Source organism: Balearica regulorum, chromosome 10, assembly GCF_011004875.1.
Source record: "Balearica regulorum gibbericeps isolate bBalReg1 chromosome 10, bBalReg1.pri, whole genome shotgun sequence".
Classification (NCBI taxonomy): Eukaryota; Metazoa; Chordata; class Aves; order Gruiformes; family Gruidae; genus Balearica; species Balearica regulorum.
In genome coordinates, this window is record NC_046193.1 from 7,985,866 (window position 1) to 8,013,104 (window position 27,239).

The 27,239-nt window shown below is 68.2% G+C and overlaps 4 protein-coding genes and 1 long non-coding RNA gene across 11 annotated transcripts; 2 read left to right on the forward strand and 3 right to left on the reverse strand.

Moving 5' to 3' along the window:
• Positions 1–1,990: 1,990 nt before the first annotated feature.
• On the forward strand, positions 1,991–14,707 carry SEMA3B (semaphorin 3B). Of its 4 annotated transcripts, none has more exons than XM_075761945.1 (18): positions 1,991–2,038; positions 9,449–9,576; positions 10,408–10,568; positions 10,648–10,710; positions 10,795–10,914; positions 10,992–11,085; positions 11,175–11,294; positions 11,600–11,745; positions 11,829–11,943; positions 12,030–12,099; positions 12,186–12,330; positions 12,438–12,657; positions 12,747–12,838; positions 12,984–13,025; positions 13,129–13,286; positions 13,398–13,453; positions 13,529–13,668; positions 13,747–14,706. In XM_075761945.1, exons 1-18 carry the CDS (start codon positions 2,034–2,036, stop codon positions 14,185–14,187), a joined length of 2,316 nt encoding a protein of 771 aa, XP_075618060.1. In that variant the 5' UTR covers positions 1,991–2,033; the 3' UTR covers positions 14,188–14,706. The 4 variants fall into 4 exon arrangements, with proteins under 4 accessions (XP_075618060.1, XP_075618061.1, XP_075618064.1 ...); XM_075761946.1 differs by having other exon boundaries at positions 1,992–2,038; positions 10,411–10,568; positions 13,747–14,704; XM_075761949.1 differs by lacking the exon at positions 1,991–2,038 and adding an exon at positions 2,511–2,585 and having other exon boundaries at positions 13,747–14,705.
• A 993-nt stretch (positions 14,708–15,700) lies between these two features.
• LOC104629345 (2'-5'-oligoadenylate synthase 1) lies at positions 15,701–17,922 on the reverse strand. The gene is made up of 6 exons (XM_010311800.2): positions 17,631–17,922; positions 17,174–17,468; positions 16,929–17,104; positions 16,605–16,846; positions 16,385–16,517; positions 15,701–16,306 (listed from the first exon to the last, which is right to left on the reverse strand). The coding sequence occupies exons 1-6, from the start codon at positions 17,823–17,825 to the stop codon at positions 15,779–15,781; spliced, it is 1,569 nt and encodes a 522-aa protein (XP_010310102.2). The 5' UTR covers positions 17,826–17,922; the 3' UTR covers positions 15,701–15,778.
• A 1,988-nt stretch (positions 17,923–19,910) lies between these two features.
• On the reverse strand, positions 19,911–21,565 carry LOC142603134 (uncharacterized). Its single transcript, XR_012837002.1, has 2 exons — positions 21,444–21,565; positions 19,911–20,306 (listed from the first exon to the last, which is right to left on the reverse strand). It is a non-coding gene; the product is annotated as an uncharacterized LOC142603134 (long non-coding RNA).
• Positions 20,790–24,268, forward strand: IFRD2 (interferon related developmental regulator 2). The gene is made up of 12 exons (XM_075761952.1): positions 20,790–20,878; positions 21,200–21,316; positions 21,472–21,556; positions 21,689–21,813; positions 21,897–22,054; positions 22,284–22,334; positions 22,671–22,840; positions 22,956–23,061; positions 23,321–23,458; positions 23,604–23,732; positions 23,807–23,902; positions 24,009–24,268. Exons 1-12 carry the CDS (start codon positions 20,851–20,853, stop codon positions 24,087–24,089), a joined length of 1,284 nt encoding a protein of 427 aa, XP_075618067.1. The 5' UTR covers positions 20,790–20,850; the 3' UTR covers positions 24,090–24,268.
• Positions 24,193–27,199, reverse strand: LSMEM2 (leucine rich single-pass membrane protein 2). Of its 4 annotated transcripts, none has more exons than XM_075761957.1 (4): positions 26,885–27,199; positions 25,597–25,737; positions 25,309–25,512; positions 24,193–25,225 (listed from the first exon to the last, which is right to left on the reverse strand). In XM_075761957.1, the coding sequence occupies exons 1-4, from the start codon at positions 26,904–26,906 to the stop codon at positions 25,089–25,091; spliced, it is 504 nt and encodes a 167-aa protein (XP_075618072.1). In that variant the 5' UTR covers positions 26,907–27,199; the 3' UTR covers positions 24,193–25,088. The 4 variants fall into 4 exon arrangements, with proteins under 4 accessions (XP_075618072.1, XP_075618070.1, XP_075618069.1 ...); XM_075761956.1 differs by having other exon boundaries at positions 24,250–25,225; positions 25,597–25,740; XM_075761955.1 differs by having other exon boundaries at positions 25,309–25,737.
• Between the last annotated feature and the right edge of the window lie 40 nt (positions 27,200–27,239).

The window sequence follows — 27,239 nt, forward strand, 5'->3', positions numbered from 1 at the left end:
GCACTGCTCGTGGTGGCACCGCGGCCGGTGTGGGCACAGGGACACGGGCTTCCAGCCGCCCTGCTGGCACCGTAACTCCGGCTGGTGCTCGGGGAGGACGGGCCGTGGGTGCCGGCCACGGGTGGCTGCGCCGGCTCTGCCGAGAGTCTCGCGCTGCCCGCTCCCCGCCCTGCCGCCGGCAAGGTGAGCGCAGGGCCGTGGCCGTGGCCGTGACCGCGCCACACCCCACCCCACCCCACCCCCACACACACGCCCCGCCGGCGGCCAGCCACCCCCGGTTCCCACCGGCTGAAGCGCCGGGCACGGCGCTAGTGACCCCGGCACTCCGCCCACGCGGGACTGCCGCCATCCCGTGACGCCGTGGGCAGGGGCAGCATTGCACGCTCCCCGCGGCCGGGCCTCCTGCGCCGTGCCCGGTAACGGTCCCGCCCCGCCACCGCGGGCTCCGGCCGTCCCGCGCCAGGCTCCGGCCCCGCCCCACGCCGCGCCCAGCTCGCCCCGGCGGCCGCCACGTCCCGGCTCGGCCCCGCCCCGCCCCGCCCCGGCCCGGCCGCGCGGGCCCCGATCGCCCTCTGACGGCAGCGGGCGGCACGGCCGGGCCTCGGCATGCACCGGGCCCCGCCGGGCGCCACGGCCCCCCTCGTCCCGTCACACTCGTCTGACCCCAGGCCCGTGTCCCCCCGAAAGCCCTCCCTCCCCACGTCCCCATCCCCCGTTCCCACCTCCCCGCAAGGCTGCTGCTCCTCGTCCCCCGGGCGGGAGGGGCTGGCGGGAGGGTGCTGGCCCTGCTGTGCCCCGGCCCTCCCTCAGAACAGGCAGGGGGCAGGGGGCTCCTGCCCATCCCTGCGGCCAGGCAGGGTGCTGGGGCAGGGCAGGCAGGAAGGGTGCGGGCAGGGGCTCTCCCTGCTAGAGGTAGGGGCCGGCCCCCCGGAGGTGGCAGCAGAGGAGTTTGGGGGGGGCCAGCACCCTGGCAAGCTGCCCGCCCCACCATGGGGCAGCCCTGGCCCTTCTCAGCCTCTTCTGCGGGGAGGGGTGGCCGTGCCACCCAGTGACTCCCCGGAGTCACCTGCACCCTGGGACCCCCAAGCCTGAAAGATGCCCGTGGAGCTCGACATTGCACAGTGCCCTGTGGCTTTACACGGCGCGGCACGGTGTGCCATGCACCTGCACCCGTCAGCTCTGCAACGTGCTGTCCTGCGGCCACGTCGGCAAGAGCCCGGCTCTGCACGGGCAACGTCCCAGGCTCCACATCCCCCTGGCCCCTCTTCTCCCGCGTGGGGCACAGCAGGTCCCAGAGAGGGAGCCTGGGGTCTGGCCCAGCCCCCCAGTGCAGCTGGTGTGGGCAGAGCCCCCTCGCTGGCTTCCCGGCTCCACGCCATGGCAGGAGCGGCTCAGCTGGCGTAGGCTGCCCAGGCCCAGCCGAGTTTGCCTGTCTCCATGGCTGGAGGCTCCGCAGCCTCTGGGGCAGCACCTGGCCACTGCTGCAGCAGAAAAAAAAAAAAAAAAAGTATTGCCTTCAGATAGAATTTCCTGTGTTGTTTTTTTATTAAATTGGTGCCTGTTGCCTCCCGTGCTGGTGGGCACCGCAGAGCAGAGCAGAGCCTGGCTCCCTCGCCCTCACGCCCCACCAGCGTGTCTCCGTTTCGGAGACAGGCAGGCGTGGGTGGCGGGTCAGCCTCCCTCCTCCGGGGACGGGCTTTTTCCCGTCCCAGCCCAGTGCGCTGCCCACTCCGCTCCTTCCAGCTGAAGTCACCCTGGCGTGTCCAGCTGTAAGACAGACCCGTCGTCTCTCTCCTGCCCTGGCTGCACGGCTCCCGACGTGGTAAATCTACTGCATCTGCAGCTCCCGGCATGCCGGGTGGGCGAGAGGAGCTATGCGGCTCTAACCGCCCCAGCCCAGCCAAGAGCTCGTTACACATTTACCCCGCATTAATGAGGCGGCACAGGCTGCTCCCGGCCTTCGGACCACAAGGATGCTTTGCAAGCAGCCACCTGGCCCCGCAGCTCTGGCATGGCAGGGCTCTGGGGGTCCCATGGGGTGAGTCCCCCAGGCACAGGCACTGCAGCAGCAGCCGTGTCCCCTTTTCCTCACCCTCCGGCCTTGCTTGGCTGGGCTTTGCAGGAGCAGATGAGGCAGGGGGACGGCGGAGAGCGCTTTCACCCTGGCACCCCTCCAGGCAGGGAGAGGACCAAGCAGGCAGGGACGGGTCCTTGGGGACATCGGGATGCTCGGCAGCTTCGATCTGGGTCCCAGAACTTGCCCACACCTCTCCTGCCTTCCCAGCACAGGTGGAGGGGGTGGCGGCATCCTGGGGAGCCCCGGGGTCCCGAGGGGCTGTCCCCGAGCAGCCGGCCAGGTCGCTGGGTGCATGGGGAGGACACGGGACACAGTCGCCTTTTGTTGGTGCCGGCCCCAGGAGCAGGGACTGAGGCTTTGCGTCCCCTCCCTCCGCCCCCGCTGCCGGCAGGACTGGCGCCCGGCACTGGGGATTTGGGGTTTAAAGAGCAGGCGGCAGCCACAGCCCCAGCTCACCAGCCAGGCGAGGAGCCGGGCGAGCTCCAGCAGAGCCCACGCACCGCAGCAGGTGAGACAGCGGCCGTGGGGCATCGGGCTGCCCCACCAAAGGGGGCTGCAGGGTCAGGGGGCCGGGGCGGTGGAGCTCCCTGGGGGGATGCCAGGTCCCTGTCTCCCCTAGGTGGGTCCTGGGTACCAGCAGGCTCGGACACGGTCTTGAGAAGGAAGCGGGGCCATCGTCACATGTGCGCTGCCTCCTTGTCCCCATCACCCTGGGTCTGAGTGGGGACCCCCTGAGCCCTGTCCCAGCTGGGGCAGCTGTGGAGCACTGCCATGCTGGGGGGTTTCCCAAGTGATGCCCCTTCCCCAGGGTGCTGGTTTCTGGGAAAGGGGGGTTCATTTGGTGCCCTCCCACCCACAGCTCCTCCACTGCACTTGCTGGCTCGGCCCTGGGTAGGGCCTGCCCTGGCTGGCACCTGGGCGAGCTCTGAGCCGTTTGGGGAAGAGGGAAGCCCATCGCTGGGCATGGGGCTGGGCAGGAGCGGGAGCTGGGCCAGCAGACAAGGCCCTATTGTGCCTCGCCGGGGCCGCCGGCTCGCCTGTCAATAGCCGCATTATGCTCGGCGGCGGCCCCCCCAGCCTTCCCAGCCGCCGCGGCTCTGCGGGAGCACCGTGGGAGGCGATCTGAAGTGGCTGTTGTGTTGGGGGGCCAGGGTGAGAGGAGGAGGGTGGGCAGGGTGCCTGGACCCCTCTGCCACTGCCCAGCTGGGCGCTGCTGGGCGCCGTGCTGGTGGGATGCTGTGCTCCCTGCTGCCACCGGCTTTGGGGGAAAGATGCCCTGGGTGGGGAGCAAGCAGGCTCGGGGGGCACCCGGGCACTCCTGTCCCCGCTCCCCTGCCCTCACCGTCCTGCCAGGCGTCGCCCATGCCTAGGGTGGCCATGGCTGGGCCGCATCGCTGGGTGCTGCCCCGGGGCAGGGACAAGCAAGTGGGCAGCGAGGGCTGACATCAGCCCCGGGTGTGGATGCAGCCGGGCCAGCAGGAGCAGATGAATGGTCCAGATGCTTCCTGGCTAGACACGCCCCAGCTAAAATTACTGACCCCGTGGCAGGGACACCAGCCTATTTTTAAAGCCCGGAGGAGCTGGATGCCACCAGTCGGTGTGGCGCAGGGCAGGGCCGGAGGGTCTGGGGCAGGGCAGCAGGCGATGGGGATCAGCCAGCGTCTCTTCTGCCCTCCCACCGGGATGGGGAGAAGGCTGGGTCAGTGGCAGAAAGCCTGCATGCTGTGTCCCATGCACCGTGGCTCCACTGAGACTCCTGCCCCACTGGGATGGTTTCGAGGAGCTTCAAGCTCAGCAGTTTTCTGTGCACATGACGCAGCCCCTCTGCCTGTCCCAGACCCTGGCTGCCAGTGGCCACAAAGCTGAGGGCGGCAGGGTGGGATTCTAGAAGCCCAGGATCCCTCCCTTTTCCCAAAAGCCATTGTGCTGCACCGGGAGGATGGATGCCTCTTTCTTTATCACCACCCCAAAGGTTCACTGTGCACCCCACGGCTCGGTCCCACAGCAGGGACACCTGATGATGGCACCCCAGATGTGCTCAGGCACTGGGGTGCACCCAGCACCCCACGTGCCCTGGGCAAGCCAGCTCAGCCCGGCACGGGGTGGGGACAATTAAAAAAGGATTAGCTGGGCTACACTGGCATGGTGCTGCCGGGAGCCGGTACCTAATCCTGGCAGGAATGTGCCGGGGCCACGCGGGTCCCTGCTGCGGGGGTCTTGCACCAGTGTGCTGTGATGGGGGGTGGATGTAGGGTCAGGGGGCTGTATCCATAGATGGTGTGCGAGCCCTGAGCTGGTGTCCCTCCAGGACATCACCACCACACCACACTACAAGGATGTAGCTGGCTTGCGTGCGTTTGCTTGCCACCAGCCAAGCCCTGGTGCTGGCACGCTTGGGACCCTGTGGGCTCTGTTCCCTGCCTGGCACATTGTCCCCTTGCACCAGGGATCTGGTGGCCACCTGAGGCCTGATGCCAACCCATGGCCTGACACCATGTCCCACAGGGACACGCAGCCTCTTCCCTGCCTTGGTGCACAGCCGAGCCAAGCGTGCCAGTGAGGGGACACCGGCAGTGTTTGTTGCACGGCAGGGTTCACCTTGTCCCCCTGGAAAAGCCATAGGCTGTGGTGGGGAGCGGAGCTTGGGACAAGGAGCCAGCCTGGCCAGGGATGGAGGAGCCACACAGGCAGCCAATAAGGGGTCCTGTACCAGGGGGGGACTCCCAAAGGAGCCCTAAAGCCACGTCTTTGGTGCCATCACAAACCACTGAGGGCTTTTTGGGGTACCCAGGCCCAGGAGGTACCAGCTCATGGAGGGAATCCCCATTCCCAAGCGATGGGTGCAGGCTGGGGTGAGAATGCCTCTCCTCCCTCCTGTCCCCCCGGCAAGCCGGCAGTGTCACCAGGAGTGCTGGCAAAGGCCACCCTGCTTGCACAAGCACCTCTCTTGGCTGGGGAGTAGGGCTGAGCCAAGCCCAGGTGGCACGGGGACACCTATGACACCAGTTGGCACGATGCAGCTCACCTTGTTCCCCTGGGTTTTGGCCAGCCGCAGCCTTGATGCCTCCACCAGGGCAGAGGGATGGACCCCACCCCCCAGGGAGACAGGGGGCCACCCTGCAGCCACCTCGCTCTGGGTCACCCCACAGGTCTCCCAGCAAGGTACTGCTCCTGCTTGGGGTGCAGGATGTGTCCCCATCCTGGTGGCTAGCAGATGCCCATCCTGGCCCGTCTCGCTCTGTGCGGGCTCTCCAGCAGCCACTGGTCCTGGTGACCCATGGCGCGGATCCATCCCACGCCACGCTGGCGCACAGGAGGTGCGGGAGCCGTTGGCCACTGCCTGCCACCCCACCACCCCCGGGAGCCCTGCGGAGGTGGAGAGGAGCCGTTTCCTACCGCAAACACCGCTGGGGGCTCCGGTGCCGCCAGCAGAGCTACTGATGCTCGCCAGGCTCGGAAGCGCCAGGGGAGATTTGGCCGAGGCAGCGATCCCCAGGCACGGATCCACCATCGGCAGGGAAGGGATCAAAGAGCGAAGGTGCCAGCACCTGCTCATGCCGCCAGCGGTGACACCCCCGCGCTGGTGGGGAGCCAGGCCACCAGCACCTGACTGCACCGCGCTCCGCGGGCCTGGCAGTGAGTGCGGGGATGAGGACGGGATGCTGGTGGCGATGCCTGTTCCAGCTGGGGACCGTCCCTGCGTCAGTGCCCGGCAGCTTTGGCGCTTGCCGGGAACACCCGTCGGAGTGGGAAGGGGTGGCCGGCAGGCGACGTGGCGCATCCCTCCCGCACCGTTTTTTCCGGGATGGAAGCCCAGCCCTTCTGACGCCTGATGGTTTCTCCAGGCGGAGCCACTGCGGGCGAGGTCCCCGCAGGGCTCTGGGGCTGGGGTGATGGTGACACCACCCGGCCACCTCGCCACGTCTGCCGGGAGCGGCACCCGGGGGAAAGGTCCCAGCTGGGTGGAGGGAAACTGAGGCACGGTGCTGCACAGCAAGGGAAGGTGCCCACTGTGCAGGGTTGGGGGCCACCCAGCCCAAAGTCCTGCCGTGACGCCCGGGCAAAGTCTTTCAGCAGAGTAACCCCTGCCGTACCAGTGCCAGCAGCTCCCCTGCCACCCATCCCCTCATAGTCCCCGTCCCCCTCGCTGCCCGGGATGCTGGGCTGGAGCTTGGCACCGTGGTGCGAGCGGGAGGGGAATGGGTGGTGGTGCTGGGGCAGAGGGTGCTGCCAGCCTGCCGGCACGCCAGTGCACCCGGGCCGGCAGCAGGAGGGTTACCGGCAGTGAGACGGAAGGGCATTGCCTGGGCACTCTGCCTGGCACGGCTCTTCCTGCCTGCTCCTGGCCTGCCTGTGCCTGCCTACATGGCTCCCACTGCCTGCTGAACCCACTGCCTGCCTGCACCAGCAGTCTACCTGCACCTGCACCTGACCTGCCTGCGCCCACTGCCAGGTTGCCGGCACCTGCTGCCAGCCTGTGCGTGCTGCCGGCCTGCCTGTACCCGCTGCCGGCTTGCCTGCACCTGCTGCTGGCCTGCCAGCACTCACTGCCGGCCCACCTGCACCCGTTGCCTGCTGGCACCCGCTGCCTGCCTGCACCCCGCCTCCCCACTTACCCTGCACGTGCCTGCACCCGCTGCTGCCTGCACCCGCTGCCTGTCTGCCTGCACCCCCTGCCTCCTCACTCATGCTGGACCTGCCTTCCCGGACGCCCGCACCCGCAGGTAGGGACAGCCAGGGGCGTGGGGGGGACAAGGCAGGGGGTGGCCCCAAGCCCTGCTCGCCACCGCGTGCGTGGCCCCGCTGCCAGCACCGCTCGGCACTTGCTATTCTTGGCAGCGGCAGCTGGAAAATGGGAGGCAGCGGAGGAATTTTGTTTGCTCCGGGCTGGGCCTGGGCCAGACATCTGGACTGCAGCTGAGCGGGGCGCAGGACCGGCCCACCACCACCCCCGCCGTGGCCCCCAGTGCCCGCCGGCATGGCCCCAGCACAGCCCCTGGCACCCCACACGCGGGCAGGCGGCACCTGGCTGGCAGCTGCCCGCCCCAGGGACAAGGCAGCCTGGCCACTTGTGTGCTGAGTCACTCGTGTGCCGAGCGCGGCGTGCTCAGCTCTGCCCGGGGGTGGTGGATGTCACCGAGGGCCAGGTGGAGCAGCAGCATCAGTGGTGGGGTGTGCGTGAGCGTGCCTGGGTGATTTCACATGCTTGTGCTTGCATGGGAGTGTGAGTGGGTGTGTTTGCACGTGGCTGAGTGTGCCTGGGTATTCTTGCATGTGTGTGGTTTTGCACACGTCTGTTTGCACGTGGCTGAGTGTGTGTTTGCACACACGTGTGAGTGTGCAAGTGTCCGTAAGAGTGCTTACACTGGGGGGGGGGGGGGGGCGTGAGGGTGCCTGGGTGTTTGTGCATGCGTCTGTTTGCATGTGCGTGCGTTTGCACACGAGTGTGCGTGTGCGCGTGCCCCCCGTGCCGTGCCGCGCCCCCGCCGCCCCGCCCCGCCCCGCCGGGGCCGTCCCGCTTACTCCCGGCGGACGTGGAGGGCGGGGCCGAGCCGGGCCGGGACGAGCCGAGCTGGGACCCAGGTGGGTGCCGGGGGCCGGACAGGGTGCAGGAGCTGGCCGGGACCGGGGGGGGGGGGGGCGGTGTCCCGGGCCGGGGTCTCAGGGCTGCCGTCGGGGGTCTGCCCGGGCTGGCACCGGGGGCCTGGCACCGGGGGGGCTGGATCTGCTCGGGCTGGCACCGGGGGTCTCGGGGGGCTGGGTCCGTGCCGGGGCTGGCAGCGGGGGCTGCGGGGTTTGGCGCCGGGGATCTCCGTGGGCTGGGGCTGCCGGCGCTGGCACCGGGGGTCTCCCGTGCTCCCGCTGCTGTCTGCCCCTCCAGCCTGCCCGCCGTTGCCAGCATCGGGCCGGGGCAGCCGGCGTGGGGGGGTCGGTGCCCGGGGGTCCGCCCCGGCCCCCGGGTGGGGGCTGGCAGGTGCCGGGCAGGCGGGAGGACCCCCGGCGCCCCCCCCGCCACGGCCCTCGCCCGCCGGCAGCCGGGGGGGGGGCTGGCAGAGCCAGGCAGGGCCCCCGCCTCGTCCCGGCGCCTCTGGAAATGCAATTAGCGCCTGCCGCCCTCGGGCCAGGCCGCCGGGCAGCCCCAGCTCCGCGGCACCGCGCCCGGCCGGGGCCCCTGCCCGCTGCCTTGCTGCCTGCTGCTCGCTGCCTGCTGCCCGGACCCACTCCCCACCCTGCCTGCCCGGGAGGGGGCTGCCCCTGCCCGCAGGAGCCCAGCGCAAGCCCCGGCTGGCCATGCCGGGCAGCAGGCAGACGTGCCCAGATCTGTGCCGGGCACTGTCACGCGTGCGTGCCCCCCTGGCCTGGCTCGTGTCGTGCCTGAGTAGGGCGGCAGAGCCTTGGGTGATTGAACCGAACCCCGGTGCCGTGGTGGGGCTTCTGTCCTCACCGGTGTCCCGGTGAGGCCCCGGCGGCCACAGCACAGGTGAAACCCGTCGGCCGTGCCGGGGGCCGATGACTGGCTTGGCTGGGCTTGCGCTTCGCACGCGGCACGGGGAGGTGCTGGCTGGCAAGTCTTGGCTGCTTGCAGCTACCCGGGGTTGCTGTGGCGTGGCCGGCGGGCAAGGCGGCGAGCTGCGTGTTGGCGCGATGCTCGCGATAACCATCGCCTCCCACTCCCTGGGGGGGAGCGTGCGGGTGCCGGCGCCAGAGGAACTGTGCCCCTGCGCCGTGGTGGGCACGCCGGTGTGGGCCCCTTGAGGGGATGTGGGCACCTGCTCAGCCAGATGCCCCCACCCCACCCCAGCTCCTGTTTGCAGGGTGGTTCGAGAAGGGCCGGGGGCCAGACGGCGGGGGCTGTAGCAGAGAGGGAAACCGAGGCACAGGACCCTGTGACTCCCAGCTTCCCTGGTGCTCGGGAGCCTGCTGCCTGTTCAGGTTGCTCTGTCCAGCTGGCACCACCCTGGTGCTTGCCCCGTCCCCGCAAGACAGCTCTGTGCTTGCAGGCAGGAATGGGCAGAGCCCAGCGCCCTCTTGCCAGCGGGGCTCGGGGAGGCGTGGGAGGGCTGGGTGCTGCTCAACCGGGCTGCCTCAGTTTCCCCTCGGGCAGAGGCAGGAGTACTGCTCCTGGAGCCCATTTAATTTGGTGTTGGATTAATGGGGGCTTAAAAACTGGGGAGGGATGCGATTGGCCCATGAGCCCCCCCCCAATCACTGGGTCAAGCCAGGGGGGATCCCTTCGTGCCGTGCCAGGGTTGCCCTATGCCAATACTTGGGGGTCTCCAGATCCCGTCAGCAGCGCCGGGAGGGATCGTGGTCTGGGGGCTGCGGGGAGGGGGCTGTAACCTGAGCTGAGGTCTCGCTTCTCTGCCCTAGCCGCGGGGCCACCAGCCAGGCCCCGGCCATGAGCCGCACGCTGCTCCTGCTCCTGCTCCTGCTACGTGGCCCCGCCGCCGGCCACCCCCCGCCCGCTGCCACCCCCCGCCTCAAGCTGGCCTTCCCCGGTGAGCGTGGGGGGCACGGGGTGGGGGGACGCAGGGTTGGGCATGGGTGAACCAGTGCCGTGTCAGCACCCGGCATCGTCCCGGGGGAGGGGAGCATCCCGGGGGGGCGGGGGCTGCACGGCAGGAGGGGTGCAAAACCCCAGCACTGCTGCCTCACCGGCACCAGCACTGCCTTCCCTGCAGGCTGCCAGGTTCCTCGCCTGATGCCAGCCCCCCCAAGGGCCACCTGCCTGCCCTCGGGGCCGTGCCTGCACTTGGGCCTCTGCTCTCAGTCCCGGCGTGTGCCAGCTTAGGTGTCTGTCTCCCCGCGGTGCGCTGTGGTGGCACTTCCTGGCCCCGGCTGTGCCGTGCTGTCCAGGGAGCTGGTGCCGTGTCCCAACTGGCCACCCCATGGGCTCCAGCGCAGCATGGGGGGGCTTTGTCCAGCAGCGGGTCCCAGCAAGCGCTCTCCTCGCAGCCTGACAAAGGGCTGTTTGTTCCTGCTGCGGTGGGATTAGCTCCGCAGGGCAGGGAATGGCCCCTTCTCCCCCACCGCCTGCCACCGGGGTGGGCAGTGCAGGGATGGGTGCTGGGGCCATGGGGATGGGTGCTGGGCTGACTCAGGGTTGGGTGCTGGGCAGTGCAGGGATGGGTGTCGGGATGGTGTGGGGATGGGTGCTGGACCGGCACCGGGTTGGTGAACCCAGTCGAGCCAGTGGGACAGGTCTGGGGGAAGGGGTGGCACAGCGTGGGGGCCATGGCCAGACCCAGGTCCGTCTGGGGCAAGGGTGCGTGCCGGGCAGCGGCGGGTGCCACAGTGGGGCTGGGCTGAGCAGTGCCGGCGGGTCCCAGCAGAGCTGCGGGCTCGCCACGGGCTGCGCCTCTTTGCCCTGGAGCGCTCGTGCTGCTACGAGGCCCTGCTGCTGGATGAGGAGCGTGGCCGCCTCTTCGCCGGCGCCCAGAACCACCTCCTCTCCCTGGCCCTGGATGACATCAGCCAGCGGGACAGGAAGGTAACGGTGGGGGGGACACGCCGGCTGGGCGGCCCTGGGCACACCCCAGGGCTGTGAGTGTCCCCTTCTCCCCCCGCAGATCTACTGGCCGGCACCGGTGGAGTGGAGGGAGGAGTGCAACTGGGCCGGCAAGGACATCACCGTGAGTGCCAGGGGGTGCCAGGGGGAGCCTGCAGGGTGCCAGGGGGCTGCCCCAGCGCTGCCTCCCTATGCCTTCCACCCCCAGGCTGAGTGCATGAACTTCGTGAAGATACTGCACCCGTACAACCGGACCCACCTGTACGCCTGCGGCACCGGCGCCTTCCACCCCGTCTGCGCCTTCGTGGAGGCCAGCCAGCACGCAGAGGTGAGCCCCCCCAGCCAGCACCGCCACAGCCCCCGGCTGCCACCGCCTGCTCGCCTCCCATCCTTACCCCCCTCCAGGAGCCCTTCTTCAAGCTGGACCCCCGGCACACAGAGGACGGCAAGGGGAAGAGCCCCTACGACCCCCGGCACGCAGCTGCCTCCGTCCTCGTGGGTAAGGGAGAGCCGAGCCTGGCGCCGGGGGACAGTGAGGCAGGGGGGTACCGGGGGGTTCCCCGTAACGCTTCCCTCGGTGCCTGCCAGGCGAGGAGCTCTACTCCGGGGTGGCCACCGATCTGATGGGCCGTGACTTTACCATCTTCCGCAGCCTGGGCCGGCGTCCCTCCATCCGCACCGAACAGCACGACTCCCGCTGGCTCAATGGTCAGTGCCGGGGAGTGGGAGGGTGGCGGGGCTGCCGGCACACTGGTGTGGCATCGCTGTTCCCTGGAGGCATCGGGGCAGTGAGTCCTCTTGGCTTGGCCGCACTCTGTCCTGAGCTGCCTGCAGAGGGTCCCTGTGCCCCTCACAGATTCCCGGTGCCCGGTGGGGTCCCAATCTCACCGTGCCTGTGCCCCGCAGCCGAGCTGGGGGGGGTCTGTGCCCTCCTGGGATCCCGGCAGGTGCCTCAGCACCCCCGGGGAGCAGAGCTGGCGGGAGCACTGGAGGTGGCACCCCTCTGCCCCCAGAGCCCAAGTTCGTGGCCGTTTTTTGGGTGCCGGAGAGCGAGGACCCTGACGATGACAAGATTTACTTCTTCTTCCGTGAGACGGCGGTGGAGCGGCAGCAGGGGCTGGGCAAGATCAGCTTTGCCCGCATCGGCCAGATCTGCCGGGTGAGAGCATCCACAGGTGGGCTGGGGGTGCCCGGAGGTGCCACCTGCTGCTGCTGACATCGGTACCCTCCCTCTCCCGGCAGAATGACGTCGGCGGGCAGCGCAGCCTGGTGAACAAGTGGACAACATTCCTGAAAGCTCGACTCATCTGCGCCGTGCCGGGAACCGATGGGACGGACACTCACTTCGATGAGCTCCGTGAGTGTGGGAGGGGGCAGCCCCCCAGGATGCCCACAGGCGGCCCTGGCACGTCGTGGCTGCGCTGATGCCCTCCTGGCTTGCAGGGGACGTCTTCCTGCTGCAGACAAGGGACAAGCGCAACCCCCTGGTCTACACCGTCTTCTCCACCTCCAGGTCAAGCCCCCTCCCCGCCAGCCCCCACCCCCGTGCCCAGCGGCATCCCCCTTGCCTCTCACACTGTCCCCTCTCTCTCCCTCCAGCTCCATTTTCCAGGGCTCGGCAGTCTGCGTCTACACCATGGCCGACATCCGCCGGGCTTTCCTGGGCCCCTTCGCACACAAGGAGGGTCCCAACTACCAGTGGGTGTCGTACCAGGGGCGTGTGCCATACCCCCGCCCGGGCATGGTACGTCTGCCGTGGTGTCCCGGCTGGTGCCACCGGTGGGATGCCGGTACCCGGGGTGGGGGCGGTGGGGAGTGAGACCCCACTAAGCCAGAGCCGCCTCCCCGCAGTGCCCCAGCAAAACCTTCGGCACCTTGGGCTCCACCAAGGACTTCCCGGACGAGGTGATCCAGTTCGCCCGGCACCACCCACTGATGTACAACCCGGTGCTGCCCCACGGCCAGCGCCCTCTCTTCCTGCAAGCCACCGTGCCCTACACCTTTACCCGCATCGCTGTGGACCGCGTCACTGCTGCTGACGGCCACTACGATGTCCTCTTCATCGGCACAGGCATGTGGTGACTCTGGGGCTGGGGCAGGGGCAGAGAGCTGGGGGACACCGGGGCTGGGACCCCCGTCCTCATCCCTCCCTGCCTGCAGATGTGGGCACGGTACTGAAGGTGGTCTCGGCGCCCACGGAGAGCTGGCACCGCATGGAGCCGCTGCTGCTGGAGGAGCTGCAGGTCTTCCAGGTGAGGGGGGGCTCCGCACCCCCCCAGCACCCCCTTGTGCTGCCCATGTTCTGGGTTGTGCCAGGGCTGAGACGTGGGAGCCGGCAGCCCGGACGCCTGGTTGCCCCCTGGCACACTCTAACTCCTGCCTGCACTCTGCCTGCAGGATGCCTCCCCCATCACCAGCCTGCAGCTCTCCTCCAAGCGGGTAAGGGAGGACCCCGGGTGGGTCCCCGTGTCCCACCATGGCTCTGCCCGGCCCCGTGCTGCAGCGTGGGGGTGCTCAGGTCTGGTCTCTCTCACCCCCCCAGCAACAGCTCTATGCTGGCTCAGCCGCAGCGCTGGCCCAGCTGCCCCTGCACCGCTGTGGTGCCTATGGCAAAGCCTGTGCCGAGTGTTGCCTGGCCCGGGACCCGTACTGTGCCTGGGATGGCACCACCTGCACCCGCTACGTGCCCAACACCAAGAGGTAGGTGATCCGCCGGGGCACGGCTCTGGAGCGGTCAACCTGCCCTGAGGCCACGGTGAGGGGCGCAGGTTGTGGTCCCGCAGCCCCTGCTCCCCTGCCACCTTCCCACAGGCGTTTCCGCCGGCAGGACGTCCGCAACGGTGACCCCAACGTGCTCTGCTCTGAAGGTGAGCCGTGACCCAGCTGGGGGGGGTCAGCCCTGCCGGGCCGGGGGGGCTGACGGCCGGGCCATGTCCCCCCAGACCCGCGACGGGGCAGTGTGCCCCAGAAGCAGCTCTACGGGGTGGAGGGCAGCACCGCCTTCCTGGAGTGCGTTCCCAAATCCCTGCAAGCCCACGTCCTCTGGACGTACCAGCGCACCCCAGATGACCCCCAGCAAGAGGTAGGCTCTCCCCAGCTGGGTGCCGCTGGCGGGGCCGTGCCCTACCGACCTCACCACCCATCCCCGCGGCTGCCGCAGGTACAGGTGGACGAGCGGGTGGTGCGGACGGAGCGGGGCATCCTGCTGCGCAGCGTGCAGCGCGCCGATGCCGGTCTCTACCTCTGCCACGCCACCGAGCACGGCTTCACCCAGCCCCTGCTGCGGCTTTCGCTGGAGGTGATCGGTGCCCGGCAGGCAGCGGGCACGGCCCCCGCCGGAGACCCCCAGCTCGCCGCCGGGTCCCCCGGCCGCAAGGTCTGGTACCGGGACTTCCTCCAGCTGGTGGAGCGCCCGCCGCTGGGGGCCGCAGACCGGGTCTGCCAGCGGCTCTGGAGCCGGGGGAGACCCCCGCAGCCCGCCCGCGCTCACGCCGGACCCCCCGGCCGCGGGCAGGGCGAGGAGCCGCGCAAAGCCCGCCACCGGCGCACCCACGAGGGGCAGCGGGCCGAGCGGGGCCCCCGCAGTGCATCCCCCTGGTGACCCCGGGGCCGGCCCCGGGTGCCGGGCTCGGCCTAGGAGCGGGGCTGCGGGCAGGGGCGAAGCCCCCCGCCGGCCTCGGCAGCGCTGGAGCTGGGCGCAGGCAGCGGCGGGGGGCTGCAGCTCGGGGGCCGGGAGGGCAGCCAGGCTGACCGCCCCCCCCCCCCCCCCCGAGGGGCCGCCGGCTCCAGCACCAGTGGCGGGGGGGGGGGACGACACCCAGCTGGCTGCTGGCACCGCAGAGTCACCGAAATATTTATTAACAACTGTTACGGATTGAATGTAAAACTGCCCCAGCGGGGGGGCAGCGGGGCCAGGCTGTGTCCCGTCCCCCCCGGGCATGGCACCGCGGGGGGATGGGGCAGTAGGGCCACCCTCGGGTCCCAGGGGGGCTGCGGGCAGGAGCGGGACCCCAGAGGGGCAGGACGGGCGCTGGCGGGATTGCGGGGGGCCCGGCAGGAGAAGGGGTGCCCGGGGAGGGGGAGATGCGCGGGGGCACGGAGGTGGTGCGCAGCGCCCCGGGTGCAGAGCAGTGGCGCGGGGGGGGGGGCGGGGGGGCTTGTACTAATTGAGCACAATAAAGCTGAGGATTCAGCCCAGGGTCCCGCGTGTGCCCCAGAACCCCACGGAGCACTCGGGGTGGGCAGGGGGGTGCCCTACAGCGGGGAGCCCCGCTGGCACCCTGAGCCGGTAGAGTCGGGGGCTCGGCAGCACCCCGGGGGCGGGGAGGGCAGCGCAAATCCCGTGGGAACATCGCCAAGTCCCTCCAGGCTTACAGCTCCCCCCCTCCGCTGGCGTGGAAACCGAAACTTGGCTTGGTGGTTCCCGGTGCTGCCAGCCCCGCGCTTAAGGCGGTGACGGGAGGTGACCTCGGGGCCCCCGGTGACGCTGGAACCTGCCACCTCTCCTTGCCTGGGATGACATCAGCCCCTCCCCGTGACATCAGCACCAGCCGTGTCCCAGCGCTGGCTGCACCCCAGCCCGGACACTTGAGCCCCCCCCCCCCCGGCATGGGCACAGGCAGGGCACCCCCGGCCCCCGGGCAGGGCCTGGCGCAGGGTCCCCGTGGTGGGATTCTGCCTCCGGACAGCTGGACACCCAGGGCGGACCCTGTGCGACCACGGGCACCCCAGGACGTGAGGTCCCGCAGCGCCCCAGACCCAGCCTGCGGGCAGCTGCCTGCGCTGCCACCGTCGCTGGGGAGAAGCGAAACCCCGGGGCCGGGACCACCTTAACTTCCCGGCGGTGACGCCAGCGGGAAGTGGCGGCCCGGGAAGGTTTAAAAGCTGCTGCAGGCAGGAGCAGGCAGATGGAGCTGGTTTTTTTCCTGAGGTCCGGTTGGCACCCCTGACCCCACCGGGCACCCCAAGCTCAGGCAGCACCACTGCTCTACACCCACGTGTCCCTGTGCCACCCAGCAGCTGGTGGCATCGAGGTCCCCCCTCATCCCAAATCCCCCCTGGACCATCCCCCTGTGCCACTTGCACTGTCCCCAACCCAGCAAGCAGCACGAGGATCTACCAAGGCATTTATTTGCAGCACGGTGGTGGTGGGGGGTGGGTACAGGGGCATGGGCTGGTGCCAGGGATGATCCTCAGGAGGGTGGGCAGGCAGGAAGCTGAGGGTGCCCAGGGCCTGCACCCCCTCGGAGCCGCAGGAGCATGAAGATGGTGCTCCTGGGCTGGATGTCATAGTGTGCCAGCGTGTACCTGTCCTCCAGCTCCCTGGAGCCGTGTGTCAGGCGCTGCTGGTCAGCAGGAGGCCCGTGCCGGGTCTGGATCTGCTCCTTCAGCTGCCGGACGGTGTCAGTGGGCAGCACCGTGTAGGTGGTGGTCCGGTTCTTGTCATCCTTCACGAAGACCTCCATCGCTTGGGGCTCAGTCTGCAGCAGGATCAGTGTGGTGCTGTAGAAGATGCCGTAGACGGCCAGAGTCTTGTCATCCTGCAGGACGAGGCTGCTCCCGTTCTGCTCCTGCTGCGCCAGGCGCTGCTTGTACCAAGGGATGCTCCACTTCTGCTCGATCTCTTCCTTCAGCTTCCGGATGGTGATGCCTGGGCTGACGGTCTTGCTCAGGCTGGTGCCTGTCATCTGCTTCACCTCAATCGTCACATCCCGGGCCGGCTGCGGGGACAGGAGGGTGAGTGGGCAAAGCCAGCAGGGGCGGGGGGTTGCAATGCCTGCAGGCACAGGCAGCCTTACCTGCACATTCCAGGGCTGAGCAGAGCTGACACAGGGCAGAGAACAGTGGCGGCCAGCTTCATGTGCCACCTGGCCCCAATTATTGCCTTGGCCCAGGATCCCCGTGGGGTCAGCAGGGTCCAGGATGATGGGACTGTGAACACAGAGGGTGGGTGCTGCCATCAGTCCTGGGCAGTGCTGCAGGACAGGTGGCACAGGTCCCACCAGGCATGGTCCTCACCGGGATCTGCGCAGCAGTTCCTTCACATGGGCACCAATCTCTCTGTGCTGGAGTGAGTAGTATGTCTCCCAGTAGATGCAGATCTCCTGGTACCGGCACAGCAGCTCCAGCACCGTACGGAAGCCCTCAGCCATGTTGAAGGACTCAGAGCAGTTTGTGCCCACCTCCCAGGCATAGATGGTCAGCAGCTCCAGGGCATACTTGGGGGGCAGGTCCGCAGTGGGGTACCGTGGCTTCAGCATCTGGGGAGAAGATGGGGGTGGGGGTGAGAGCTGGCTGGGGCAGGTGCCCAGTGGGTGCCAGGGAAGCTGGGCAGCCCCTCACCTCCTTATACCAGTACTTGATCAGGCGCAGGAGGTTCTTCAGCTTGGCAGGGTAACGCTTCACAAACTTCTTCTGCAGCTCAGTGAAGCAGGGGGAGAACTCCCCAGGGCTGTTGCTGGCTCTCAGGAGATCCACGTACACCTCCGCGTTTGGCAGGATGTTCTGGGTCACCTGCCCTGTGGTGAGGAGAGTGAGAACCACCCCGGCACTGATACCCAAGCCCCGCGCCAGCCTGCAGCCCTTACCCAAGGCATCATAGGCGGGCAGGATGTCCACCTCGATGGATTCCAAGGTCTCGTTGGAGCGGAGGGTGAGGCTGAGGGAGCGTGGCGTATTGCCAGGACCCTTGTACCGGGGCTCATCAATGTTCACAGTGAATGTCAGGTTCTGCCTACAGACATGCAGCCTCATCTTGATCAGATCCAGGATATACTTTCTATTCTGCTTCTGGTCCTGGTAGCTGGAGAAGCAGCTGAGGAAGAGCACCACGTCGGCATCGGATTTGTTCTTTAGGGCCGTGCCCTTGCCTGCCGAACCGCCCTGTGGAGAGATGCCCTGCCTGCTCAGCACCGCTGCCCCTCGGCACCGGGATTGCCCTGGGGCTGCCAGGGGAAATTGAGGCAGGGCATGAGCTGGAGCAGCAGGACAGAGGGAAGGGTGGCAGCAGGGGTGCCGGCTGGTTCTGAGCCAGGCAGTGCTCACCTTGACAGTCTTGAGGACACGGATTCCAGTCTCAAAGCAGTTCTCCTTCAGGAAGTCACAGATCTGCTTCACTGTCTGCTTCACCTGCTTGCAGAAAGCCGGGCTGGGCTGCAGGACCTCCGCGATCCAGCCATCCAGCCTGTTGGCAGCCACCGTTGTCAGGTCGCTCGTGAGTATCGCCTGCCCCATATCCATCCTGCCAGGTGCCGTCGCTCGCTATGCCCCCTCCTGACTTGCTGTCTGCCCACTCCTGCCTGCAAACCTCCCCTGCCTGCAAACCTCCCCACCGCTAGCTGCTGCCTGCTCCTGCCTGCAGCAGCTTTTAAACCTTCCCGGGCCACCACCCCGCTGGCGTCACCGCCGGGAAGTTAAGGTGGTCCCGGCCCCGGGGTTTCGCTTCTCCCCAGCGACGGTGGCAGCGCAGGCAGCTGCCCGCAGGCTGGGTCTGGGGCGCTGCGGGACCTCACGTCCTGGGGTGCCCGTGGTCGCACAGGGTCCGCCCTGGGTGTCCAGCTGTCCGGAGGCAGAATCCCACCACGGGGACCCTGCGCCAGGCCCTGCCCGGGGGCCGGGGGTGCCCTGCCTGTGCCCATGCCGGGGGGGGGGCTCAAGTGTCCGGGCTGGGGCGCAGCCAGCGCTGGGACACGGCTGGTGCTGGCGGCACAGTGTCCCCCCAGGCCATGGGACGCGGCCAGTGCCACGGGAGACCCTGGTGTCACCCCCGTTAACGGGACGTGGCTGGTACCAGCATCACCGGAGGCCCTGGTGCCCCCGCCCGCCGGCAGCGGAGGCGGCAGGCGGTACGGGCAGGACGCTGCTGCCCGCGCTGCCTTAAGCGTCGGCTGCGGCCAAGCCGGGAAACGGGAGTTTCTGTTTTCTTCTCTGGTTTCGGTTTCTGACTCCCGCTGGCTGGAAACGAAAGTGCAAGAGGCGCCCGCGGGGACCGCCCCGGTGCCTCCCATTCCCCACGCGGGGCCGTGGGCAGCCCGGGTGCCGCGGAGTGGGTGCCCACGGGTAGCCCTGCTCGCCTGAGCTGGGTCATCCCGGGAAACTAGGAAGAGCCAAAAAAATGAAACTCAAGCCTGGAAACTCCGGGCAGGGGCAGGCAGGCAGAGACAAGGGATGGGCAGGGGGCAGGGAGAGGGAGCAGGAAGGGGCAGGGATGGGGCAGGGACACGCGTAAGGGTCGGGGTGGGCATGGGGTGCAGTCGGGGTCAGGGAAGGGGGTAGAGATGGGGCAGGGATATGGGCAGGAGCAGGGATGGTGACATGCTTAGTGTTGGGGGACAACAGGGCAGGGACCAGGGCAGGGATACAGGCAAGGATGTGGGCAGGGTGTCCTGGTTTCCGCTGAGAGGGTTAATTTTCTTCATAGTAGCTAGTGTGGGGATATGTTTTGGATTTGTGCTGGAAACAGCTTTGATAATATAGAGATGTTTTTGTTATATAAACATGTTGCTGCTGAGCAGTGCTCACACAGAGCCAAGGCCTTTTCTGCTTTTCATGCCACCCTGCCAGCGGGATGGCTGGGGGTGCACAAGGAGTTTGGAGGGGACACAGCCAGGACAGCTGACCCCAACTGACCAAAGGGATATTCCATACCGTATGATGTCATGCTCAGTTTATAAGGCGCTTGGGGAAGAGGAAGCGGGGGGGTGGCAGTGTTTCAAGTGATGGCGTTTGTCTTCCCAAGTAACCGTTACACGTGACAGAGCCCTGCTTTCCTGGAGACGGCTGAACACCTGCCTGCCCATGGGAAGTGGGGAGTGAATTCCTTGATCTGCTTTCCTTGTGCATGCAGTTTTTGCTTTACCTGTTAAACCGCCTTTATCTCAACCCATGAGTTTTCTCACTTTTACTCTTCCAATTCTCTCCCCCATCCCGATGGGGGTAGTGAGTGAGCAGCTGCGTGGTGCTCAGCTGCCAGCTGGGGTAAAACCATGACACAGGGGTAGAGACAGACAGGAATATGGGCAGGGTTACAGGCAGGGATGGCAATGGGGCAGGTATTTGGGCAGGGATGGAGCAGGGATACAGGCGGTGCAGGGAAAAGGACAGAAGCAGAGATAGAGGCAGGGGCAGGAGTGGGGCAGGAGCGGGGAAAAGGACAGAAGCTGGGCTATGGGCAGGGACAGGGATGTGGGCAAGGAGAGGGGAAAGGACAGGACCAGCAGCAGGGACAGGGGTACAGGCAGGGGCAGGGCTGTGGGCAGGGACAGGTGTCAGGAGCATTTCGCACCTGGCCTGTGCAGCCCGAGGAGCAAGGCCAGGACGCTAAAGCAAGAACAAGAGTCATTCTTTATTTGCCACTCATGGGGTGTGCCAGCCAAATCAGGGCACCCCAAACGTGGTGTGACACATGGCTCTCACACACTCCGGGTGCTGGGGTACAGCATGGTTTGACCAGTCCCCTACTCACACCCCCTGCTATGTAAAGCCACTGCAATTCTATGGCGGTGTCACTCTTCTTTCCTCATCCGGGTGTCCCTGGAGTTGCTCTCACTACAGGTACGTATCTGTGAGGCCAGGCAAGAGGAGGGTCTCCGGGAGGTGTTGGAGGGGCTGGGGTGCCGGCCTCATCTCGGGAGGCCAGGGGTGGCCTTCATCCTTCAGGACAGGGCTGTCCTCCTCCTCGCAATGAGCTGGGGTCCTGTAGCCGCGCCTGCTGAGCCAGAACTATGCAGTATACAACGTAAACTATAGATACGGGTGTCTTAAGAAAGCTCATACAATTTCATACTGCAGGTGCAGGCCAGGGGCAGGGGCAGGGCCAGGGGCAGGCCAGGGGCAGGGCCAGGGCCAGGGGCAGGGCCAGGGGCAGGGGCAGGCCAGGGGCAGGGCCAGGGGCAGGCCAGGGGCAGGGGCAGGGCAGGGCAGGGCAGGGGCAGGGGCAGGGCCAGGGGCAGGCCAGGGGCAGGGGCAGGCCAGGGGCAGGCCAGGGGCAGGGGCAGGGCCAGGGGCAGGGGCAGGCCAGGGGCAGGCCAGGGCCGGGGCAGGGGCAGGGGCAGGGGCAGGGGCCGGGCACAAGGCCGAAGTCCATCCCGCATCACCGCCTGCCAGCGCGCGCCGAGAGCCGGAGCCCCCGGTCCTGCCCGGGGCGCATGCGCAGTTGGAGAAGGGAGCTCCCGGGGGGCCGCGCGGCGGGGGGCGGGGCCGGAGGCGGGCCCGGAGGCGGGGCTTCCCGCCCAGGGAGGGGCGTGGGGGTCCGCGCGCGCCGGTCATGCCGCGCTCCCGCCGAGCGGCGCGCCGTGAGTGGGGGCCCGGGCGCGGTGCAGGGCGGGAACGCGGCGGACCGGGGAGGGCGGCTGGGGACGGCCGGGCTGGGAGGTCCCGGGAGGGCCGCGCCACGGCGGGGCCACGGGGCCGTCGGGCCGGGCCGGGTCGCGTCGCGTCGTGTCGTGTCGCGTCGTTCTCCCCTCCCGGCAGCGGGACGCCGGGGGCCGCACAGGCCCCGTGGCCCGCACAGGCTCCGCGCTTCCGCCTCGGCGGCCCCCGCGCCGCCTCCCCTCTCCCCCACCCCGTGCGGCCGGGGCCGGGCTGACGGAGGCCTGTCGCCAACCACCCCGCAGGTGGCCCCGGTAGCGCCCGGGCGGGCTCGCCCGCCAGCGAGGAGGAGGCCGGCAGCGAGGCGCTGAGCCACTGCAGCAGCGCCAGCGAGGGGGCCAGCCCCGGCGAGGAGGGCGCAGGTGAGCCCCGGGGGCTGCCCCGCTCCACCGCGTCCCCCTCCCTGTGTCCCCGGGGGCGGCCGCGCTGCTGTTGCGTTCCCCCCCCCCCCCACCCCCGTGGGCCCCCCCCACCTTCCCGCCCGGGCACCTCTGTGATGGGGGTGCCGTCCCGGCAGGGAGCGAGGCGGCGGGTGAGCCGTGCCAGGAGGAGGAGGCAGAGGACAGGCTGAAGGAGCACATGGACAACCTCCTGGACAAGAGGTGAGGAGCGGCTGTCACCCCCCGTGGGCACGCTCGGCACGCTGCCCGTCCCTGCGGGCGCTGCCAGCCGCAGGCAGGGCCGTGCCTCGTCCCGGGCCACCCCGCCCTGTGACCTCCCGCGGTCTCTTGCAGTGCCAAGATGCGTCAGGCGGCACTGCAGAGCCTGCGCGTGGCCTTCTCCTCCAAAACCCTCTCCGAGTTCCTGCTGGAGCGCCGCCTCACGCTCACCGACTCCCTGGAGAAGTGTCTCAAGAAAGGTCTGGGCGCAGGCGGGTGCCGGGGCTGGGGGTGGCGGGGCCGGTGACCGGTGTCTGAGGGAGGTCTCTCATGCTGCCCGCAGGTAAAGGGGAGGAACAGGCGCTGGCGGGCACCGTCCTCACCCTCCTCTGCCTCCAGATGGGCTCCGGCCCGGAGGGGGAAGAGATGTTTCGCAGCCTGAAGCCCTTGCTCATTAGCATCCTGACAGACAGCACGGCCAGCCCCAGCGCCCGGCAGAGCGTAAGGCCCGGTCCCTTTCCTCCTGGGCGCGGGAGGCACCTCGTTGGTGGGGAGAGCCCAGGCGATGCCTTTGAGGGCCCCTGCAGTCACAGGAGAGTGGCAGGATTGGGTGCTGTGGGGAGCAGTGGGGTAAAGCAGGGGCATCCTGACCCTGCTTCCCCTTGGGTGGGTGCTGGATCTGGCCCGACGCTGCCTCCTCTGACTGGCTTTTCCCCACACCTCTCCTCAGTGTGCTATGGCCCTGGGCGTGTGTTGCTACATTGCTGCTGCTGACCTGGAGGTAACTGCACCTGGATGTAATCCATACCCCTGCCAAAGGGCACCCCCAGGGCTGCTGTGCCACCCACCCACCCAAGGGCAGCTTGGAGCTGAGCTGGGGAAGGGGTCTGGACTGTCACTGATGTCCCTGTGCCCCTTCCCCAGGTAGCTTGGAGCTGAGCTGTGGCGGGGAAGCCCACCACGCAGAGATGGGGTGGCCGGGTGGAGGGGTCCCTCCTGCCCTGGGAAGCTCCTGCTGCCCCTGGGCCGGGTGGGTCCCCTTCAGTCTCCGGTGCGTGGCTCAGATTTGGCATCTTCCTGGCAGCTGTGGCCTGATGGTTGGGTTTCCCCCTTCCAGGATCTGGTCTCATGCCTGTCCTGCTTGGAGACTGTCTTCAGCCCCTCCAGCACAGGCGAGGGGGGCTCGGCACCCGCCCAGCACGGCCCTCTGCACTGCAGCGCGCTCCAGTCGTGGTCCCTGCTCCTCACCATCTGCCCCCCTTCCCACATCAAGAGTGTCTTGGACAAGTGAGCTGGGCATGGCGGGGTGCGGGGGCTGGTGTGGGGCAGCCAGCTGTGGAGGGGGGGAGCCCCTGGGGTGGTGCCTGCCCCTGCTGACTGCCCTCCCGCCTTCCTGTCCCAGTCGCTGGCTGAAGCTGCTCCCACTGCTGTCCAGCAGCAGCGTCACGCTACGCATCCTGGCCGGGGAAACCATCGCACTGGTCTTCGAGCTGGCCCAGGACATGGAGGTACAGTGGGGCACTGCAGCGGCAGGAGCCAGCGGGTGGGTGGGCAGCAGAGCAGCAGGGAGCTGCCGGTGCAGGCACCCTCCCTGTGTCCTGGCTGAGCTGGCACTGGCAGCGTTGGGAGACTTCAGGCTGGTGTCACCAGCAGGTGCCCAGGCAGAGGGGCTGGCCCCGGTGATCCCCCAGCGCTGTCCTAGCGATGGCAGCGGTGGGCAGTGCCCAGAGCTGCGTCCCCTCCAAACCTGCCCTGTTTTTTTGGCAGGAGGACTTGTGCCACCAAGATACAGAGTTCCTGCGAGCCCAGCTCAAGGTCCTGGCTACCGAGAGCAATAAGTACCGAGCCAAGACAGACCGACGGAAGCAGCGCTCCATCTTCCGCGACATCCTGCGTTTCATCGAGGTACCGGAGGCTGGTGGTGCCCTTCCGTGCCGAGCTCCTGGCTGTGTGGCTGCTGCCCAGCTGCCTGGCGATTCCCGTCTGTGAGAACTGGGGGATGCGCAGGGCTGGTGCCCAGATTATTGCTGATGCCCCTCTCTCCGCTCAGAGCGGGGAGTACCAGGAGGAGACCATCCGATTTGGCCTGGAGTGCATGTACCTGGACAGCTGGGCACGCCAACGGACCTACCAAGTCTTTAAAGAGGTTCTGGGCTCCGGCATCTGCCACCACCTCCAGGTAGGGGCCGGGCAGTCGTGACGGGGGGTGACGGGCTGGTGCTGGCGGATGCTGACAGGCCTCTCTTTCTGCAGAACAACGAGCTGCTACGGGAGATCTTTGGCCTTGGGCCCCCCTTGGTGCTGGATGCGGCCGCTCTGAAAGCCAGCAAGGTCTCCCGCTTCGAGAAGGTGAGTGCTGCCATGGGCTCCGGCCAAGTGCCTGAGTGTGGTGGGTGCCGGTGGGGAGGTGGCAGAGGGAGCACCCCCTAACCCATCTCCTTCTCTCCCCTCCTAGCACCTCTACAACTCAGCTGCCTTCAAAGCCCGCACGAAAGCCCGGAGCCGGGTGCGGGACAAGCGGGCAGACGTGCTGTGATGGGCGGAGGGGGGCAGAGCCCCCAGCCCACCTGGACTACAGACCCAGCACTGTGAGGGGCAGGTGCCCCCAGCCCTCGGGCTTTTATTCATGTACAGCAGAGTATTTAATGCCTGGAGCTGCCCCACCAGGGGCTGCCCCCTCTTTTATTTTTTTAACCAAAAAAAAAAAAAAAAAGGCAAGATAAAAGAAGAGCCAGGGGGAGCTGGTGGCGTGCGGCTGTGTGCCCGCTCTGCGGCTGGGGCTCTGCATGGCGCGGCAGGAGGGGGTCTCACAGGGCTCCCACAGGTCCTTTCGCAGGGCTTATGTCCCCCTTCTCCGGTCCCGCAGGGGCACTGGGGTGGCCTGGTGCAGCCTAAGGGGCTGGGTGGGAGGGCAGCTGGCCCCGGGGGTCCATGCCTGCGGCAGGAGTGACCCCCCAGCTCCCCCCACTGCCCTCAGCATGGCCCCTGCCTCCACAGCTGCTCTGGCACCCAGGGGTGGTGGCAGAGTGGGGTGGGGTGGCAGGTGCTGCCCAGCTCTGCCAGCTGCCTGCTCTGAGCCCTTTTCCGGCCACATGCTTTATATGAAATAGTTCTCTTGTGGGAAATTAATTGCAGGGGGGTGGCACAGCAGGCGAGTCCCCGTGCTGCCCGTGCAGCCTCGGGGCCACTGCCCAGGCAGGCATGGGGCTGCGCCAGCTGGGAGTGCCTGCTGCCCCGGGAATGTATCTACGGTGGTGATTTTCTAAGACTTTGATTACAGGAGGTAATTAAAAGGCTAATTGGAGGGTGCCTTCTGCCTTCTTGTGAAGAGGAAGGGCTGTCGCTGGGGCGAGTGCCGGTCCTTGAAGCCCCATCCCTTTCTCTCGCAGCCTGGGGTGGGGGTTGGGACTGCCCACCCCCCCCCCGTGGGATGATGCTGCCAGGTCTAGGTGGGATGGGGGGGTGCTAGGATTGCCCAGTGTCCCTTCCTATGGTGGCCTGGTGCCTGCGGCGGGGCTGGGAGCGGAGGAAGAGCTCAGTGGTGCTCGCCGGGTTCGACGCTGGCGTTGAGGTGAGCCCAGAGCTGCCTGCTGGCTGCCCGCAGCTGGCGCACGGCGTCCTCCTGGCTCTCCAGCCACTGCACCAGCGCACGCACCGACTGGCTCTGCAGGACTGTGGGGAGAGGACGGGGGCATGCTGCGGGTGGGCCGTCCGGCTCTCCCACAGCCCCCCCAACCCTGCCCAGTGCCACGTACCACTCAGGTAGATGGCCAGCGTGGCCAGGACCAGGCTTGCCAGCGCCAGGAGCCCCAGCAGGGCCAGGACCAGGGGGTGGCCGGGGCTGAGGCAGGGGCAGGGGCTGGCGGCAGGCACGGGGCGCAGGGTGGGCAGGAGCAGCGGGGGACCGGAGGGCACAGGCGGGGGTGGGTGCAGGGTGCCGGAGGGAGCCGGGCCGTTGCCTGCGGGCAGGGGAGAGAAGAGGTCAGAGCTCAGCCACCGGCACGGTCGCGGCTGGCATGGGCCCCCCACTGGCCCGCTCTCACCCTCGGCGCCCTTGTGCCCGCCGGAGGCCCAGTGCAGGTCGCTGATGGACTCCACGGGGCGCAGGCTGATGGCTCCAGGCTCGCTGCCGTCAGGGTCCCCAGGCTCTGCTGGCGCAGCCCCCTCGGCCCTTCCCATGCTGTCTGCTGGGAGCAGAGGCAAAGGGTGAGCGTGGGCCCTGCCCGCAGCCCCTGTGGGGACCAGACCCCTCCCGGAGGTGACCCCGGCTTTGATGACGGTCCAGTGCTGTGCCAGGGCGGGCAGCCAAGGTCGGTGTTCCCTTGGCACAGCCCTGCGGCCACGGGCGGGCGAGCGCTGGCTGTGACCCCCAGCCCTGGTGCTGTCATCGGAGCTGTTAGCGGGTGCCTGGTGGCCACGATCCCAGAGCCTCGTTAGTGGGGCTTGGAATCTGGCCCTGGCTTGGGGGCAGGAATGTGCCACCCCCCCCCCGCCTGGGTAGCCAGGGCACCACGGGGCTGGCTGGGGCTACCCCGGGCCAGCTGGGAGCCGGCAGGCAGGGGCCGGGCAGCGTCAGCTCCAGCCTGTGGCACGACTTGGCTTGTTCCATGGGCACTGTGCTCATGTGCTGCTTAGGGGTGCACAGAGAGAGATGTGGGGTGCGTGCTGTGCCCGGGGACCCTGTTGCCCACTGCCCAAGTGGGCATGTCCCCCAGGGAAGCGAGGGGGCTCTTTGGAAGCAGGCACGGCTCCAGCACTGTCTTGGGAAGTAACCATGCCCATGCTGGGGTAGAGGGAAAGGATTTTTCTTCTGGGCATTTGTGTGTTTTTGAGCAGCAAGCAGGGTCCAGGCGCTGTGCCCGTGGTGGAGCAGGGCAGGATGGCCCTGTGCCCACTCCCAATCCCTCCCAGGGTCAGGGGTGCATTGCAGGGCAGCGTGGCGCCGTGCTGCTCCCGTTGGGGCTGGGGGGCCTCAGCTGGTGCCCAAGGTTCCCCCCAGCCCCTCCCCAGGGCCCTGCCTTGGGCTGGGGACTGGCACACGGGTACCCCCATCACCCCTGCATCCAATCCTCCACCCTGGCTGGGGTAAACGGTGGGTCATGTAGGTTTGGTGGGGGGGGGCTGTGCCAGCCAGCTGCCTGCCCCCTCCCCAAACCCTGCTGCCCTGTGCCTGCAGCCCTCCAGGACCCCTTCCTTCCCCGGGCAGGCATCTCTGCCTGCAGCCCCCGGTGTCAGGCCACTGCTTCCATCCCAACCCCATGGTCCCACGCTACCTGGTCCCCCCCGGGGTGCCAGAGTCCCCGCCAGCCCCCAGCTCACTCCCCAGCCTACCTTCTCCAGCCTCCCTGGGCATGGCTCCCTGTGCCCGGGCAGCGTGAGTGGGCAGCGAGGCAGCACGGGGCCCCCAGGAGCCAGGCACTGGGTTCCTGGTGCGCCAACTGCACTGCTTAAAATAGGACAGTGAGAAACACGTTTGTGGGGGGGTGATAAAAATAGCTGTGGGGAGGGGGGCCTGGCGGTGCAGTCAGGGCTGCTGGCAGCATGGTGCCAGCATGGCAAAGGGAGAGCAGCCTGTGGCAGTGCCCTGTGCCCCCTTCCCAGGGAAAAGGGGCTGCCAGCTCACCATGGGATCAGGGCTGAGCCCATGCAGGGAAACTGAGGCACAGGTGGGCCCAGCCAGAGCCGA